The 17918-nt window shown below is 36.8% G+C and overlaps 1 protein-coding gene across 2 annotated transcripts; it reads right to left on the reverse strand.

Annotated features, from left to right (window-relative positions):
* Positions 1–2183: 2183 nt before the first annotated feature.
* Positions 2184–15633, reverse strand: paqr5b (progestin and adipoQ receptor family member Vb). 2 transcript variants are annotated; one of them, XM_079599026.1, is made up of 8 exons: positions 15474–15633; positions 13958–14085; positions 11984–12189; positions 10987–11113; positions 10038–10082; positions 9662–9758; positions 4690–4834; positions 2184–3427 (listed from the first exon to the last, which is right to left on the reverse strand). In XM_079599026.1, the coding sequence occupies exons 1-8, from the start codon at positions 15525–15527 to the stop codon at positions 3168–3170; spliced, it is 1062 nt and encodes a 353-aa protein (XP_079455152.1). In that variant the 5' UTR covers positions 15528–15633; the 3' UTR covers positions 2184–3167. The 2 variants fall into 2 exon arrangements, with proteins under 2 accessions (XP_079455152.1, XP_079455153.1); XM_079599027.1 differs by lacking the exon at positions 10038–10082.
* Positions 15634–17918: the final 2285 nt, after the last annotated feature.

The raw sequence follows: 17918 nt of genomic DNA on the forward strand, positions 1-17918 counted from the left end.
CTGGTCCCTGGAGCGTACGATCACACCGGTGTGATTAGAACGGTCAGCGCATCACGTGATCAACTGCTAAATTCAAACGTGCTTTGGCGCGTTGGCTGGCGCTGAGCCAGAGACAGACGCGCTCAGTGCTTGTCATATATCACAACTATTCAGTGTTTTCAACCACATTATGTTTATTTTAGATTTCAGACATTTAAGAATCACTTAAGTACTAAAAACCAACGAATTTGAGTTTGTAAAATACTGATGTCTATGGAAGCGGCAATAATATTCCTTTATATTATAAAAAGACCACACGTTTCAGATACACATTGTGTAAGTAGCTTAACATTTACCCTATTCTTCTCCCTGTCCACCAGCCACTTACTTTAATGTATTTCGGGAGAAGTGGATGAATTGACGTGTTGTAAATCCAACAGATCCGATTCTCTCAAACTAACATGGCGCCGCCCATCGCACATACAGGTCAACTAACGCGATCATTATAAAGGTGTTTAAACAACCAAACACATCCACATGCACATATTTGACAATCGGAATATCAGTGTTTCATGCTATATCTAACACATTTGTGAATATTTTTAATCAAAAAGGAAAAATGACATAAAAGCAGATCATCATTCATTCAGCGCTGTGTTGTGGTTGTGCTGTGTCACGTGACAAGCAATGACGCGTCACCATGGAAACGATAAAGTGACAGGTTCTGAATAACGGTCGCCTTGAAAAACTCATGCTGGGGGGTCAGTTAGAATATTTTAAACTTACGTGTGAAAGGGTTAATTATCACTTTTACACAGACTATACTCAGATTTGTGTCCACTCAAAGCCTGTTCAAAATGTGGATGTTTCTTTTCTCTCACACTGCATTTCTGAGAAATATTTAAGACCCAACATTTTCTGTATCTTAAGACTCATAAGACTAAGGTTATGCTCATTGGCTCTCCTCCTCATCAGCTTTGTAATGCTAGGTCACTAATATTAAACGTGGATGGGTCTGTTTTGGAGTTTCAAACTAAATAAAAAAATGTAGGATACTTGACTCGAGTTTGTCTTTTGATCTATATGTGTAAAATTAAGACATTAATTTTCATCTCAGAAATATTGCTATTATGCCCTATGCTATCCTTTACTGTGGCTGAAAGGCTTATCAATGCTTTTGTTTTTTCTACCATTGACTACTACAACGCACTTCTTGCAGGGGTCCATAAAACAACAGTTTACAAATTGCTATGTGTGCAAAATTCGCTATGATCCTGGCTGGAGTCAGGACAAATGAGAATATCACTCCAATTTCCAAACTCCTTGCACTGGCCCTTGGTCAGTTTCCATGTTGATTTTAAAATTCTTATGCTTGCATATAAGGCATTGCATAGTCTAGCCCCTCTGTCTCTGTGTACCCTTTTCATTTTATATACTCCCAAGTGTCATTTGCAGCTGGTCTTTTGTTCCACAGACACGCTTGCGATCTGTAGAGTCAGGCCTGCAGAGAAAATGGATGGAGCTTATGTCTAGCTCCCCCTTGATAGACGTCCAGTGAGGAGGAGCGTATGCAATTTGGGCCTGATGGGTGGAGCTAGAATATCCAACCACACCCTAATCCTACCCACAACTCTATGCTTCCACCCCATTAGACGTCCAGAGAGGAGGAGCTGGACGTCATTTGACTCTGCAGTGAGCTTTCTATGCTCCTAGACTCTGGAACACACTTTCTTCTAATATTAGAGATGCACAGAATTTATGCATTTTTAAAACTTATCTAAAAATACAGGTTACCTTTTACTTGATTGTTTTAACCTTTTTTTATATATCCAGTTTGTTATGTATGCTTTGTATTGTTATCTGTCTGTTCTATTGTGTAAAGTGAAAGAAATTGGCAAATGATGGACTACATTGTGTACTTTAACCTAGTAAATTTCGCATATATACTGAGAAGGGCTGTTCATTATCAAACGTGTCCCCATTGGTAAGAAAATACAGTATGACATGATAAACAAATAAGCCTTTATATACATAAACTTACCCTGACAAGCCTGTCACACTTTTATATCTCACTTTTCAACTCAGAACATGTTTATTGCTACTTGCAGGCTGTAGAGGGCAGTGTATATAAAATATACTTCTCTTTGCGTCGCCTTCTAGGTATCTCATAGGTCTCAATTAGGAATAAAAACAGGACTATCGGCTGATAAGAAATAAATATTTTATTTTAAAGAATTTTGGAAACAATAAATAGTTTTGATTTGGCTACACAATGCGTGACCTGATGGTATGTAATACACCCCATACAATATTTTGTTGATACCGCGTAAAATATAATGCAGTTTTACAAAAAAGAAATAAGTATGATAAATCATGGTTGTCACTGTGGTGGACTTTGGCAGACTCTGCACATTGCTACCTTTTTTTTACAACAGTGTTAGTTCATTTGTTGAGGTCTGTGATCTGAGTATACGAGTGTTTGTCTGTACATCATAAAAGAAACAGGACCAGGTTGAACACAGCCTCCCATTGACCTAATATACTGCATTTCCTGAGATTAAGACCTAAAACTACATCACTGTTTTAATGTAAAAAATAATAATAATAATAAAAAAACGGACCCACCTAAATGTTCCTTCTCTCTAATTCCTAAGTCTGATTTATTCTAGTAAAAACAGTTAATGTCATAGGAGAGTTTGTTTCATTCTAGTGAATCAGGTCATCCCAACCCATCCTCTCTTTCATATACAGCTTAGTAGGACGGACAATTCATTTAAATGAACCGATTCACTTCACCAATTTGAACCCACCATAGGTTATTGAATCATTTACATACATTAGAATGTTTGTGTTGAATTTAGTCTACATTTACATTTTCGAGTTCGATACTGTAAACTTAATCATGATTGTTCATTCATTCAGTGAGTGTATTTACACCATAAAAAATTAGACCACTATGACATCTTCCCAAGATTCAGTGCCTTTTTTGCTCTCCCCTGAGAAGTAGTGTTCATGCAGTTAACACATTCATTACTCTTTGCGATCTCAGGTTGCATACCTTCAGTAAACATACAAACTCCTCTTGAGGATTTTAATAATGTAATATCTAGTAAGAGTGTCCTAGATATTTTTTTATAATAACTTTGTAACTTGTGCAAGACTGCAATGAATCTTTCAGAGACTCCTTTTTAGTGCTTGCGTTTCTTTCCTTCATTTTTTGTTGGGTGTGTTTCTGGGTGGCTGTACAGTAGAGGTAGAAAATGTAGATATATGATCCCCAGACTGATGCACACAGAGACCAGAGCTGCTCCAATTGTGTTGTTAAAGGTAATAGGTGGAGCAGTGGTCAGCAGCTGTGACTGTCTAAGCACCATGTCAGTTTCAAGGGCCTTCATCTGGAAGTGTGTTGCAATTAGTCCACAAATGTGGAACAGCTGATGACTGTGGCCTGTAGGGGTCAGAAGAGAGCCATTCACATGAGAAACACTGAATGAAGATATGATGAAGAAATACCTGTGGACCTGTGTTAAATAGTAATTTTCTTGAAATAAAGCTGCAATATGTAACTTTTTTTGGTTAACAAATAACAAAAATCAGTTATTGAGCAAGCACATACGACATAGGTGTTCGAAACTGTCTCTCTAGCTTACCCTGATTCACAACAGTGAGCTTATAAAAAATATTTATAATTTAAGCTGTCTGTCTGATTTTGTCTGAGGTAATTTGCCTTGGTGTGGTTACGTCACATCTTGTTTACAGAAAAAAAAAGACCTGAGTACTAAATGGCGTGTGAGGATGCAGTTGTTTCAGATATAAACTTCATGGCTGCTTTTAATAGAAAGGTCTAAACAATAATCATTGTTGACATATGGTTAATACTCTGTTGTCAAAACCAAGAAACTGCGAACTGCAGAGAGCCTGCAGTCAAAAAGGGAAAGCGACAGAGCCCGTGCTAAAATGAGGGTAAATATTAGCATGTTTTTTTGCAATTTGATGTTTCAAACAGAGATGGCGATAGAGAAGCAAAAGTTCCATACTACTGATTTAAAGCTGAAGTCGGCAAGATTTTTTTGATCATATTCACTGAAACCGACACAATGCTCCGACTGTTATTTGTTTAGCAAAAATCCACCGCTCCCGGTTCTTCTGGTCCAGTCAGCGCAGGGGGGTGTGAGATCTGACTGTCAATCACAGTTCGTGCACACGCCACAGATCCCCCCTTCCCTCTCGCGCACGTTACTATATCACATGCACACGCCTGAAGTTCGCAGGTGTGTTGGATTGTACGAAGCGTGATGGCGGAGAGAAAATCGAAGTTTCCAATTCCTCAGTTAACAACCAGAGCTAGGAGGTCCAAAACAACCAAAGAAAAGAAAATTTGACGCTGAAGAGACGGGCACGTTCACAGAAAATCTGGTACACACGCACTGACGAGCACAAACTCAATGGGAGGGTGCTCTGCTCTGCTCACGGTAGTGGGGGAGGGGCATGAGAGTTGTAAACATTAAAAATTAAACATTAAAGTCCCCTCAATCTGCCAGACTTGCCGACTGCAGCTTTGAGTATGGTTTCTGAACTTTCTTTGTAAACTTAAACTTAAAAGCCCTCGGTAATCAAGTTCACACCTGTAGGGTCTTCTTAAAGAGATAATGTATGAAATATACACAAATACACAGCACAGATATATACGCTGTACAACATATTATATACCTATGTAGTCAAAGCGTCCAGGTGCCAGTCTCTCAGGTAAGTGGGTTGCAAACAGGAAGGCGGTTAGAAATGCAAAGAATATATGGGTAACATGAATGGAGTTTGCTTCATTATCAGTGCAACCCTCACCTACACACAGAAACAACTGGAAAGAGGCAACACAAAAATAATTACTGGTCACACCATGAAGTGTATACATATTCACTTTAAACTATAAATATGTAACATGCATAAACATCACTTGCACTGTAGTATATTTAAAATATATATATGAAAAATGATAGGCAGAATTCTGGACTTTAACCTATAAAATCCAGTATGCTGAAACTTATGCTGAAACTTACAGTATGTACTTGTGCTGTGCAGTATGCTGAAACTTACAGTATGTACTTGTGCTGTGCAGTATGCTGAAACTTACAGTCTGTACTTGTGCTGTGCAGTATGTTGAAACTTACAGTATGTACTTGTGCTGTGCAGTATGCTGAAACTTACAGTCTGTACTTGTGCTGTGCAGTATGCTGAAACTTACAGTATGTACTTGTACTGTGCACTATGCTGAAACTTACAGTATGTACTTGTGCTGTGCAGTATGCTGAAACTTACAGTCTGTACTTGTGCTGTGCACTATGCTGAAACTTGTACTTGTACTGTGCAGTATGCTGAAACGTACAGTATGTACTTGTACTGTGCACTATGCTGAAACTTACAGTATGTACTTGTACTGTGCACTATGCTGAAACTTACAGTATGTACTTGTGCTGTGCAGTATGCTGAAACTTACAGTCTGTACTTGTACTGTGCAGTATGCTGAAACTTACAGTATGTACTTGTACTGTGCACTATGCTGAAACTTACAGTATGTACTTGTGCTGTGCAGTATGCTGAAACTTACAGTCTGTACTTGTGCTGTGCACTATGCTGAAACTTGTACTTGTGCTGTGCAGTATGCTGAAACTTGTACTTGTACTGTGCAGTATGCTGAAACGTACAGTATGTACTTGTGCTGTGCAGTATGCTGAAACTTACAGTCTGTACTTGTGCTGTGCAGTATGCTGAAACTTACAGTATGTACTTGTACTGTGCACTATGCTGAAACTTACAGTATGTACTTGTGCTGTGCAGTATGCTGAAACTTACAGTATGTACTTGTGCTGTGCAGTATGCTGAAACTTACAGTCTGTACTTGTGCTGTGCAGTATGCTGAAACTTACAGTATGTACTTGTACTGTGCAGTATGCTGAAACTTACAGTATGTACTTGTGCTGTGCAGTATGCTGAAACTTACAGTCTGTACTTGTGCTGTGCAGTATGCTGAAACTTACAGTATGTACTTGTACTGTGCAGTATGCTGAAACTTACAGTCTGTACGTGTGCTGTGCAGTATGCTGAAACTTACAGTATGTACTTGTAGCTACTGTGCAGTATGCTGAAACTTACAGTATGTGCTTGTACTGTGCAGTATGCTGAAACTTACAGTCTGTACTTGTACTGTGCAGTATGCTGAAACTTACAGTATGTACTTGTACTGTGCAGTATGCTGAAACTTACAGTATGTACTTGTACTGTGCAGTATGCTGAAACTTACAGTATGTGCTTGTACTGTGCAGTATGCTGAAACTTACAGTCTGTACTTGTACTGTGCAGTATGCTGAAACTTACAGTATGTACTTGTACTGTGCAGTATCCTGAAACTTACAGTATGTACTTGTGCTGTGCAGTATGCTGAAACTTACAGTCTGTACTTGTGCTGTGCAGTATGCTGAAACTTACAGTATGTACTTGTACTGTGCAGTATGCTGAAACTTACAGTATGTACTTGTACTGTGCAGTATGCTGAAACTTACAGTATGTGCTTGTACTGTGCAGTATGCTGAAACTTACAGTCTGTACTTGTACTGTGCAGTATGCTGAAACTTACAGTATGTACTTGTACTGTGCAGTATCCTGAAACTTACAGTATGTACTTGTGCTGTGCAGTATGCTGAAACTTACAGTCTGTACTTGTGCTGTGCAGTATGCTGAAACTTACAGTATGTACTTGTACTGTGCAGTATGCTGAAACTTACAGTATGTACTTGTACTGTGCAGTATGCTGAAACTTACAGTATGTACTTGTACTGTGCACTATGCTGAAACTTACAGTATGTACTTGTGCTGTGCAGTATGCTGAAACTTACAGTCTGTACTTGTGCTGTGCACTATGCTGAAACTTACAGTATGTACTTGTACTGTGCACTATGCTGAAACTTACAGTATGTACTTGTGCTGTGCAGTATGCTGAAACTTACAGTCTGTACTTGTACTGTGCAGTATGCTGAAACTTACAGTATGTACTTGTACTCTGCACTATGCTGAAACTTACAGTCTGTACTTGTACTGTGCACTATTCTGAAACTTACAGTATGTACTTGTACTGTGCACTATGCTGAAACTTACAATCTGTACTTGTACTGTGCACTATGCTGAAACTTACAGTCTGTACTTGTACTGTGCACTATGCTGAAACTTACAGTATGTACTTGTACTGTGCACTATGCTGAAACTTACAGTCTGTACTTGTGCTGTGCAGTATGTTGAAACTTACAGTATGTACTTGTGCTGTGCAGTATGCTGAAACTTACAGTCTGTACTTGTGCTGTGCAGTATGCTGAAACTTACAGTATGTACTTGTACTGTGCACTATGCTGAAACTTACAGTATGTACTTGTGCTGTGCAGTATGCTGAAACTTACAGTCTGTACTTGTGCTGTGCACTATGCTGAAACTTGTACTTGTACTGTGCAGTATGCTGAAACGTACAGTATGTACTTGTACTGTGCACTATGCTGAAACTTACAGTATGTACTTGTACTGTGCACTATGCTGAAACTTACAGTATGTACTTGTGCTGTGCAGTATGCTGAAACTTACAGTCTGTACTTGTACTGTGCAGTATGCTGAAACTTACAGTATGTACTTGTACTGTGCACTATGCTGAAACTTACAGTATGTACTTGTGCTGTGCAGTATGCTGAAACTTACAGTCTGTACTTGTGCTGTGCACTATGCTGAAACTTGTACTTGTGCTGTGCAGTATGCTGAAACTTGTACTTGTACTGTGCAGTATGCTGAAACGTACAGTATGTACTTGTGCTGTGCAGTATGCTGAAACTTACAGTCTGTACTTGTGCTGTGCAGTATGCTGAAACTTACAGTATGTACTTGTACTGTGCACTATGCTGAAACTTACAGTATGTACTTGTGCTGTGCAGTATGCTGAAACTTACAGTATGTACTTGTGCTGTGCAGTATGCTGAAACTTACAGTCTGTACTTGTGCTGTGCAGTATGCTGAAACTTACAGTATGTACTTGTACTGTGCAGTATGCTGAAACTTACAGTATGTACTTGTGCTGTGCAGTATGCTGAAACTTACAGTCTGTACTTGTGCTGTGCAGTATGCTGAAACTTACAGTATGTACTTGTACTGTGCAGTATGCTGAAACTTACAGTCTGTACGTGTGCTGTGCAGTATGCTGAAACTTACAGTATGTACTTGTAGCTACTGTGCAGTATGCTGAAACTTACAGTATGTGCTTGTACTGTGCAGTATGCTGAAACTTACAGTCTGTACTTGTACTGTGCAGTATGCTGAAACTTACAGTATGTACTTGTACTGTGCAGTATGCTGAAACTTACAGTATGTACTTGTACTGTGCAGTATGCTGAAACTTACAGTATGTGCTTGTACTGTGCAGTATGCTGAAACTTACAGTCTGTACTTGTACTGTGCAGTATGCTGAAACTTACAGTATGTACTTGTACTGTGCAGTATCCTGAAACTTACAGTATGTACTTGTGCTGTGCAGTATGCTGAAACTTACAGTCTGTACTTGTGCTGTGCAGTATGCTGAAACTTACAGTATGTACTTGTACTGTGCAGTATGCTGAAACTTACAGTATGTACTTGTACTGTGCAGTATGCTGAAACTTACAGTATGTGCTTGTACTGTGCAGTATGCTGAAACTTACAGTCTGTACTTGTACTGTGCAGTATGCTGAAACTTACAGTATGTGCTTGTACTGTGCAGTATGCTGAAACTTACAGTCTGTACTTGTACTGTGCAGTATGCTGAAACTTACAGTATGTACTTGTACTGTGCAGTATCCTGAAACTTACAGTATGTACTTGTGCTGTGCAGTATGCTGAAACTTACAGTCTGTACTTGTGCTGTGCAGTATGCTGAAACTTACAGTATGTACTTGTACTGTGCAGTATGCTGAAACTTACAGTATGTACTTGTACTGTGCAGTATGCTGAAACTTACAGTATGTACTTGTACTGTGCACTATGCTGAAACTTACAGTATGTACTTGTGCTGTGCAGTATGCTGAAACTTACAGTCTGTACTTGTGCTGTGCACTATGCTGAAACTTACAGTATGTACTTGTACTGTGCACTATGCTGAAACTTACAGTATGTACTTGTGCTGTGCAGTATGCTGAAACTTACAGTCTGTACTTGTACTGTGCAGTATGCTGAAACTTACAGTATGTACTTGTACTCTGCACTATGCTGAAACTTACAGTCTGTACTTGTACTGTGCACTATTCTGAAACTTACAGTATGTACTTGTACTGTGCACTATGCTGAAACTTACAATCTGTACTTGTACTGTGCACTATGCTGAAACTTACAGTCTGTACTTGTACTGTGCACTATGCTGAAACTTACAGTATGTACTTGTACTGTGCACTATGCTGAAACTTACAATCTGTACTTGTACTGTGCACTATTCTGAAACTTACAGTATGTTCTTGTACTGTGCACTATGCTGAAACTTACAGTCTGTACTTGTGCTGTGCAGTATGCTGAAACTTACAGTATGTACTTGTACTGTTCACTATGCTGAAACTTACAGTATGTACTTGTGCTGTGCAGTATGCTGAAAATTACAGTCTGTACTTGTGCTGTGCACTATGCTGAAACTTACCCTGTAGAATAGAGGAATGTTGTCAAACAGGTAAGGGTAGGCAAAGGCAAGAATTCGAAACACCTTGCTCAGCCTTGGGCTCGGTATCTCAACGAATCTGAAAGGTAGAAAGTGAAAGACATATTTTTATGTTCACTAATGCTAACATCAGTTTCAGTGTCAGAGGCGAGGTGTTATGTAATTGATAGTAGCAGACAGAAGTGGGTGATTGTTCATATCAGAATAACACATTACCACATTATTAACACAATGTGGTGGAAGTGTTTTCCATTGATAATAGAGCATTTTGTTTATTGGGTTAGAAAGCATTTAAAGAAATAGCCAGATTAAGACAATTTATTAGCGAGCATCAGATAATTCTGACTCATTATGTTACCTTTCATCGATGTCATGGCTATAGTGTACGAATGGTAGGCCAAGCCTTAGCAAAAAAGTGGAAATTAAAATATTATTAATCTATGAAGCTGCCATGCTGTATAACAAGCCTTGTATTCACACACTAATATGTAGTAGCACAGACATAATGTTGTTATTTAAAATGTAGAGCATTTTCTTTCAGGGTGCTATTTGCGTCAGTGTTGGGGAGATACTACTAGGTACACCAACTTAACTACATTTTTCAGTAGCATGATTAAGCTATTTTCATACTTTAACTTTTTAACTTTATCCAACAAGTACCAATGTATGATCAAACGCAACATTGCTAATATCTGATCTGAGGAAACAGTAAAACATTCATCTAAACGTTCCTCTGTCTCAGGTCGATTCATTTTAGGGAAACAGTCCTCTCTAATATATAGGCTGCATCCGAATATGCATACATTACTGCATACTGCAGTAGGTGAAAAATATGTGGTAAGTAGTATGACGACATTCATATTCATTAAACAGTAAACAAAGTACAAACAGTACGAGAATTTGAAGTGCGCATCCAGTGGACTTTTTTCTTTTACTAATGAGTACGAAAAGTACCTCCTCAGAGAGTAAACACTATTCCGGACGCTTAGAAGTGAATATTTCTAGTGAATCGGTTAGTACAGACACCTCAATTAAATAAACAGATTGACAAAAATGATTCACCAATTATATTTCCTAGTCCCTGCACAATATATTAAGTTTTTGAATTGTATTATGTAAATTGTGTTAGACAAATCAGGGTGTTTTTGTAGTATTTAGTATAAATGTACCTGTTCAAATTTGATAATCTCACCCTAATTGATGTAAAGATTATTAGAGCTTGTTCCACACATACGTAACAATTATGCAAACTGATTTCTGTAATCTGTGTAACTTGTGGCATGTTTGTTAGCAAGGAGGAGCCTTACCTGGAGTAGCAGGCCATGCTGGTTGAGAGGATGGTGTTTAGAACAGCTACAGGAATGTAGTAGCAATGAAATGTGCTGTTCACCCATGAGTCAGGAAAAACATATGCAGAGTAACTGATCGCTGAACCTGCATCAACATACAACACATAAATACATCTCAGTGTGGTGCGGATGATTTGGTAATGATGTGTGAAAATGTGTTTATTTGTAGTGTGATTCTTTAAAAAAAATATTGTTTGTTAATACACATAAATACTTATTATTAGTTAATAACTTCCAAATAGTGCAGTCACAAGTTGTCTATTGTACTTACTGTATGTAGCCTACATTACTTACCTATTGAATTTATTCATAGACATATTAAATGAATATTACTCTGTTAAAAATGATTAGATATGCAAAAAATACAGTATGTCAGTACCATGCCAGTTATTGGCTGATATTAGAGATTTCCAAATTGATCTCTATATTTAATTGTGTATTCTCATTTTATCATTTAGATCATTTATAATTTTTGCCATAATCTAAAGCTCACTTAAATTTAAACTTTAAAAACGAATAATTTAATAATAAATTATTAGTTTTTGAAGTTTAAATCTAGGCAAGCTTTAGATAATAACTATCTATTTTTCCACACAGTACATTATAACATTGTGAGTTAAAATGGTTGATTTTAGTTTCTAGCATTTTATTTTTTATTTATTTACACAAAACGTGTTACATTTATTAGTTATTGGCCAAAAATTATAATAATAATTAGTTTATCTGTGTTGGATGGATTTTTATTATCAGTTCATTCAAATAATGTACAGAATTGATGTACTTATGGCTGTGTAATGTAAATTGTATTTGCGTTAAATGTGTCAGAAATCCATTGTGTCTTTTAAATATATGCAGTGCACAACCTTGAATTTTTAACTTCGTCTTTATGGCAAAATTTCCCGTAACAAGCCAAGGAACCAATAGTGTTGAATGTGTCCGTGTGTTCCTCTCTTACCGAGACTGTACAGGCTGAGTGCTCCATAGTCAAAGAAGTAACAGATATGGCGAGAGCGGGTAGACATGGTACTGAAGGTGTGGGCACAGCTGGAGGCCAGTAGATACACACAGGAGGAGAACAAGAAGACCAGCAGAGGCCATGTGTACTCATTATACCACACATCCTCCATCAACAACACTGTCATCAACTTCCAAAGAAAATACCTGATGGAGAAAGAGAGAGAGATGGGATGAGACAATGATGGCATTCTGCGCATGAGATTAAAAAATATCCGCTCTCAGTCCTTTGACTTCTCTTTTCTTTTCCACAGAAAGACTGGACGGACAATTCCTTGCATGGTTTCCACAGATAGCTGATATTAAAACTACAGAATCTATATCTTAGCAGCAAGTGAACAAAAGATTAGGGAAACAAGTAGATTTAACTTGCCCTGACTTGCTCATAGAGTTTGTTACTAGGGATGTATCTGACAAACAGTCTTATCAGTTTCTATAGGTCTCTGTTTAATCTCTAAAGAGCACCGGTAAAGCTTTTTTCTATACGGTACAGTAAAGATAAGGATTAATACAGATGGCACAGACTCCTTACATTCAGTGTTCCCAGCCCAGTCAACTTTTGTCTTGCACTTTTGTCTCGCAGTCATTAGAGATTAAAAATGAATAAATATTTATTGCAGTCACAAAGAGGTTTCTTTTTTATGAAATAAAAAAACATAAAAATTGTACGGGTTTGCTATATCCACGTGAACATAACATTTCCTTTTAACAAAGAGCATCAGAGCTTTAGCAATGTCAGCCCTGCCCTACAAAATGTGATATTATATGAAGTCGTACTAAATCTAATTTTTTAAATCTCAGGATTCTTAAGTGATGAATTCTGATTTACTCTTGTTTGCTTGAAAGGGATCAGAGAGTTTAATATAACCAAACATTAACACGGAGTCAAGTTACAGATTCCAAGTTTTGTCCTATTGATTTACTGTCAGTTGACTGTGTATTTAACCATTGTGTGTGAGATCAGAGGATGTGTTAGCTTTGAGATATGGCATACTTTAAATAGACGAGTAATGTGCAAAGTGTTTTTGCTATGAACTACATTTACATTTAATATTTTAGCAGATGCTTTTATTCAAAGAAGATTTAAATTAGTTCATCATGCAGGAATTTGCCAATACGGAGTAGTTATTTAAAAAGAATATTTAAACGATCTAATATCTTATTGTATACGTTTATAAGATATGTCATTTTTATTTTATAAAAACAATATAATATTCATTATTAAATGTGTTCCATTTATTACGGATAAAGTTAGCATTTGCATGTCTGTGACTTTTTGTAGAGCGGTTAACATGAGGCAGGATTGAAAAATGTTATGTAATAACTTAATGAGCGAATAAGGTTTTGTATGATCTTAGTTCCGTTCACAGACCTGGATGGAATTGTCTGGAAAAATAAGCAATGCAATGACAGCAAGCAGGCATTTATCGAGGGGCAAAAATCCCTTATAACAGCTTATAACAGACCATTACAGCTAATATAGTAAATTACCATGCCAACATGTTTACAACAAAGACTGACACAGGTTAAAAAATCGAAGGTGACATAAGCAGATCTCGACATGTTTGCGTCTGAGAAAGCTCTGGTGAGAACCACGCCAGGCCCAGGAGCTCATTAACAGTGATGGTAGACCTTCATGTGTTCATCCAAGGTGAACTCTCAGCTGGGTTAACCCTCGTGAGGGACGTGAGAATCCACTGTGGAGGTTCTCTATTCAAACTACTGATAGTCTCAGCACACCGCACACACATAGTCAATCTAAATACTGTTGCCATGGAACCCAGGGTTGTGTAAGTTTATACTATTGTCTGTGAGTTATAAGATAACAAGTTTTATTGTAAAAGCCTTACTGAGAAAGTGGCAAAGAGAGGACGATATGCATATAGAGAGAAAGCAAGCACGAGAGATAACATACCATGTTGGTAGAAAGTGTGTCCAGACATTGAGGGTCTCATTGGTCAGCTGAAAAAGACTCAACACACAGTCTGTGGCCGAACTACGAGGGTGTCGATATCCAGAGATGATACTGTCCTCATGAAATGCCTACCATGGGAAGAGTAAAAAAAAAAACTCGTTTAGTAAGATAAAGACAAACCGGTAACGCTTTGGATTACAGCCCGGAAAGTACTGCGTAATTAAGATTCATTTACAGCATAACTTTCGGTTATTATAGTGATACCTATAAAGTACTTACATGTAAGTATAAGGGAACAATATGTAAAGTTTGGGGAATAAACAGACAATCTAATATCACTGCATGACTCGGAAACCTTTATTTGAAAAATAACTTATTACAGTTGGTCTGAAACGATAGAGTTAAAAAAGTTAAAATATTGTGATGTTTCTTACAAACACTGATCGTTTCACTTCAGAAGGCATTGATCCATCCATTGGGGTTGTATGGATTACTACATTTATTGCAGTTTATGCTTTTTGCTCAGTAAATGGTGAGTACGTACCGTATATCTGGGTGTACTGCATTTTCTTTTAATACATAAAACAGAATAGCAAGAGACATGATTTCTTCTTCAGATTCATCAGTGGAAAGAAATAAGAAGAAGAGGAGCAAAAGGAAGAAGCCAAGCAATAGAAAAAAGGAGGGAAGAAACGTGCTACTTTCTGTCAAGAGTTTTGAAACTAATTGTTGATTTAAAAAAGCAGTTTTAAACGAAAAATAAGTGTTGTAAATCGTTTTTTAATTAAGTTGTTTTTCAAATAAAGGTTTCCGAATCAGTGAAATTAGATTGTTTATGTATTTTTACTGTACTTACCCTGTAACTACATGAAACAAGAGTATCTTTCCCCAATGTTTAAGCAAAATTTGCAATAGTTAGAGTTTTCAGTGCACTTTTGTTAAAAATATTACTGTATAAATGCGTAGATATACATATCTACGCCTGTAATTTAAAAAAAGCCTATACAGTATGTATTGGTACACCATTATTACAAAAATATACGCAGTGTACCGGTATGTTCTTGCTAAATTGCTCCCAAATATTAGATTTTTGTATCATAATAGTAGAATAAGTACATCTAATTCTATACTTACAGTATAATTTTTATGTTACCCCTTTATTCCCCAAACTTTACATATTGTTCCCTTATACTTACATGTAAGTACTTTACACTATAATTACAGAAAGTTACACTACAAAATTGCTTTAATTACGCAGCACTTTCCGGGCTGTAATCTAAAGCGTTACCGACAAACCAGCTCTTTCTAAAATGTCAAGCCAACAAAATAACGCAAAGCATTGATATGAATATGATGATATGTTTGGCTACAGATATGTTGCACATCAGGTTGCACAGTAATAAAAGAAAATACAAATCTCGTGATTCTTTCCTTCTGTGTATCTACTTCAAGAATACCTTAAACTATTAAAATCAGACAATATCAGTTTTGTGTTTTGTTAAATGAAGGAACTTACTTTGGGCACCTGGTGGACGGTGAAGACACGCCGTAGTTTGATCAAGCTGAACATGTTCCCCAGATGAATGGCCCTCAGTGCCTGACTCAGGAGAGAGCGGCAGAGACATAAACACACCAGCGGATACAGAGACAAATGCACACACAGACACTCTGCACTCCACCTGACCAGAGACTGCTGTCCCGGTTAGCCCTGCCCTCGTCATCACACCTACATACATAAACACACACACACACACCTGGCACAAACACACACCTGGCACAAACACACACATACCTGACACACCGGCTAGGTGAGAACGCTCACAAGAACTATTCAGAAGCACATTGTTTTAGAATCAGAGAGTTTAACTCCAAACATACACATAATGTACACAACAGTCTCGCATAGAAGTTTGTTCAAGAGTTTGGGATCTGTAAGATGTTTTGATAGAAATGTAGTACTTGTATTTAGGACACATTAAATAAATCAAAAGTACAAACAAACAAATCTTTTTTAAGTCCACTGTTTGACACATTAAATAAATCAAAAGTTCAAACAAACAAATCTTTTTTAAATCAACTGTTTTAAATCAATCCAAAATATGTGTCACGGTTTCCACAAAAATAAAAAACAACACAATGGTTTTCAACATTGATAATAATAAGACGCGTGTCTGGAGCAGCAAATCAGCATATTAGAATGATTTCTGAAGGATCACGTGCCACTGATTACAGGATTAAATTAATATATTAAAATAGTAAAGAGTTATTTTAAATTGTAATACTATTTCTCAATAAATGCACCATATATACGAACAATTTAAGGACAAATATTTAAGTCAACTTTGTCAACAAAAATCTTATTTCCCCCTTTGCTCTGCAGGTTAAACCGGTTTCTCAGTGACTTTTAAACTCAAGCTAATCATGCATAATTGCCACAAAATAACAAAGATTTGCATTATTATATTTCAAACAAGGTCGCTGGATTGCCAGTCTACCTACAGGTAAAACTGAGCTTGGGCTGTTCTGGGACAGACCCCACTTGCTCATTCAGGGTGGGGTGTTTTAGGGAGTTTCAGTCAGTGCACCTGAAGTTGTGTAATGAATGGAGGGTGTGAAATAACTTATTTACAATGCTAATTCTAACATGCTAAAACAGAGCTGTACTAATCCAATGACAATGCATAAACGTTATTTCCATTCAAGAACACGTATCTTAGGCAAACTGTAATTTTTAGTAAAAAATGTTTTACCTCTTAACTTGGCAGAAGTGAAAAGTAGGCCTATGTTAGTGTGGTGAAATGAAAGGAACTTGGCTTTAGAAGGCAAATGTGGATAAAGAAGAGAGGGGGTATCATTAATATTTATTTATTTTGTTGTCTGCTTTTTTATTTGCTCCATTCCTAGAATAATAATACAATTACAGCAAATCAAGTGTGATATTTGGATAAATGTGATACATAATATACTATTAACCATGTGTCAAACGAGTATGGAAATGTTTTTCCATTTAAAAACATCAACGTGGGCATGTTGTGATTTTGGTGTGCAGATTTTGAAATGAAATGATGGATGACTGTAAAGCAGACATTGCACAATGAAGGTGTTTACATTACAGTTAGTGAAGGTGTGGGTGAAGCAGTTTTAGCGGTTATGCAACAGTTAAACAGTAATGTCAAATGTCACCCCATGATGGCAGCATTTCCTCATTTAAAATTATTCATCACATCTCTCTGTATATACAGCGTCAAAATTGTATTCGTATTCCTCTAGTTGTCAATTTTTTGTTTTCGGCTTTGTTCTATTTATGTTTCTTAAATCCTCTCTGGATTTTTCCCTGAACTTGCCACAACCTTACTCTGCATGAAAGGAATGTAACAATACAACTAAAACAATAAAATAAAAATAAAAATACAAGGTCTAAAACCCTTAAAAGGGACTTATATAGGTATATAAGGGTAAAAGAGGTAAAAATTAGTGCCCCCTGTTCCACCACTGATGTGATCTATTTTTTAAGCTCCATTAGCCCTCACTCAAATAATAATAATAATAATAATATATATATATATATATATATATATATTTATATATATATAGGCTATATATATTTTTATTTATTTATTTATTTATATATATATATATATATATATATATATATATATATATATATATATATATATATATATAAACTGATTGAACTTGACTCAATCATGGACAGAGGTTCCACATGATGGAAATGGATGTTATCTCCACTCAAATACTTCATGTGGGATGAACTAAACTGCAACTAAACTGAAGTTAAAATAAAGGGACCAGCGTCAGTAATTAAACCAGTCTCTTTCTATATTCTCCAATGAAGAATATAGACTGGGAGGAGCAGAACTGAATGTTTACTGATATGACGTCAGTTATGCTAGTATGATATTTCATTTTTTAAGAATGTTGCAATTTAATGTTTAAGACT

This window comes from Phoxinus phoxinus, assembly GCF_949152265.1.
Source record: "Phoxinus phoxinus genome assembly, chromosome: 2".
NCBI lineage: Eukaryota > Metazoa > Chordata > Actinopteri > Cypriniformes > Leuciscidae > Phoxinus > Phoxinus phoxinus.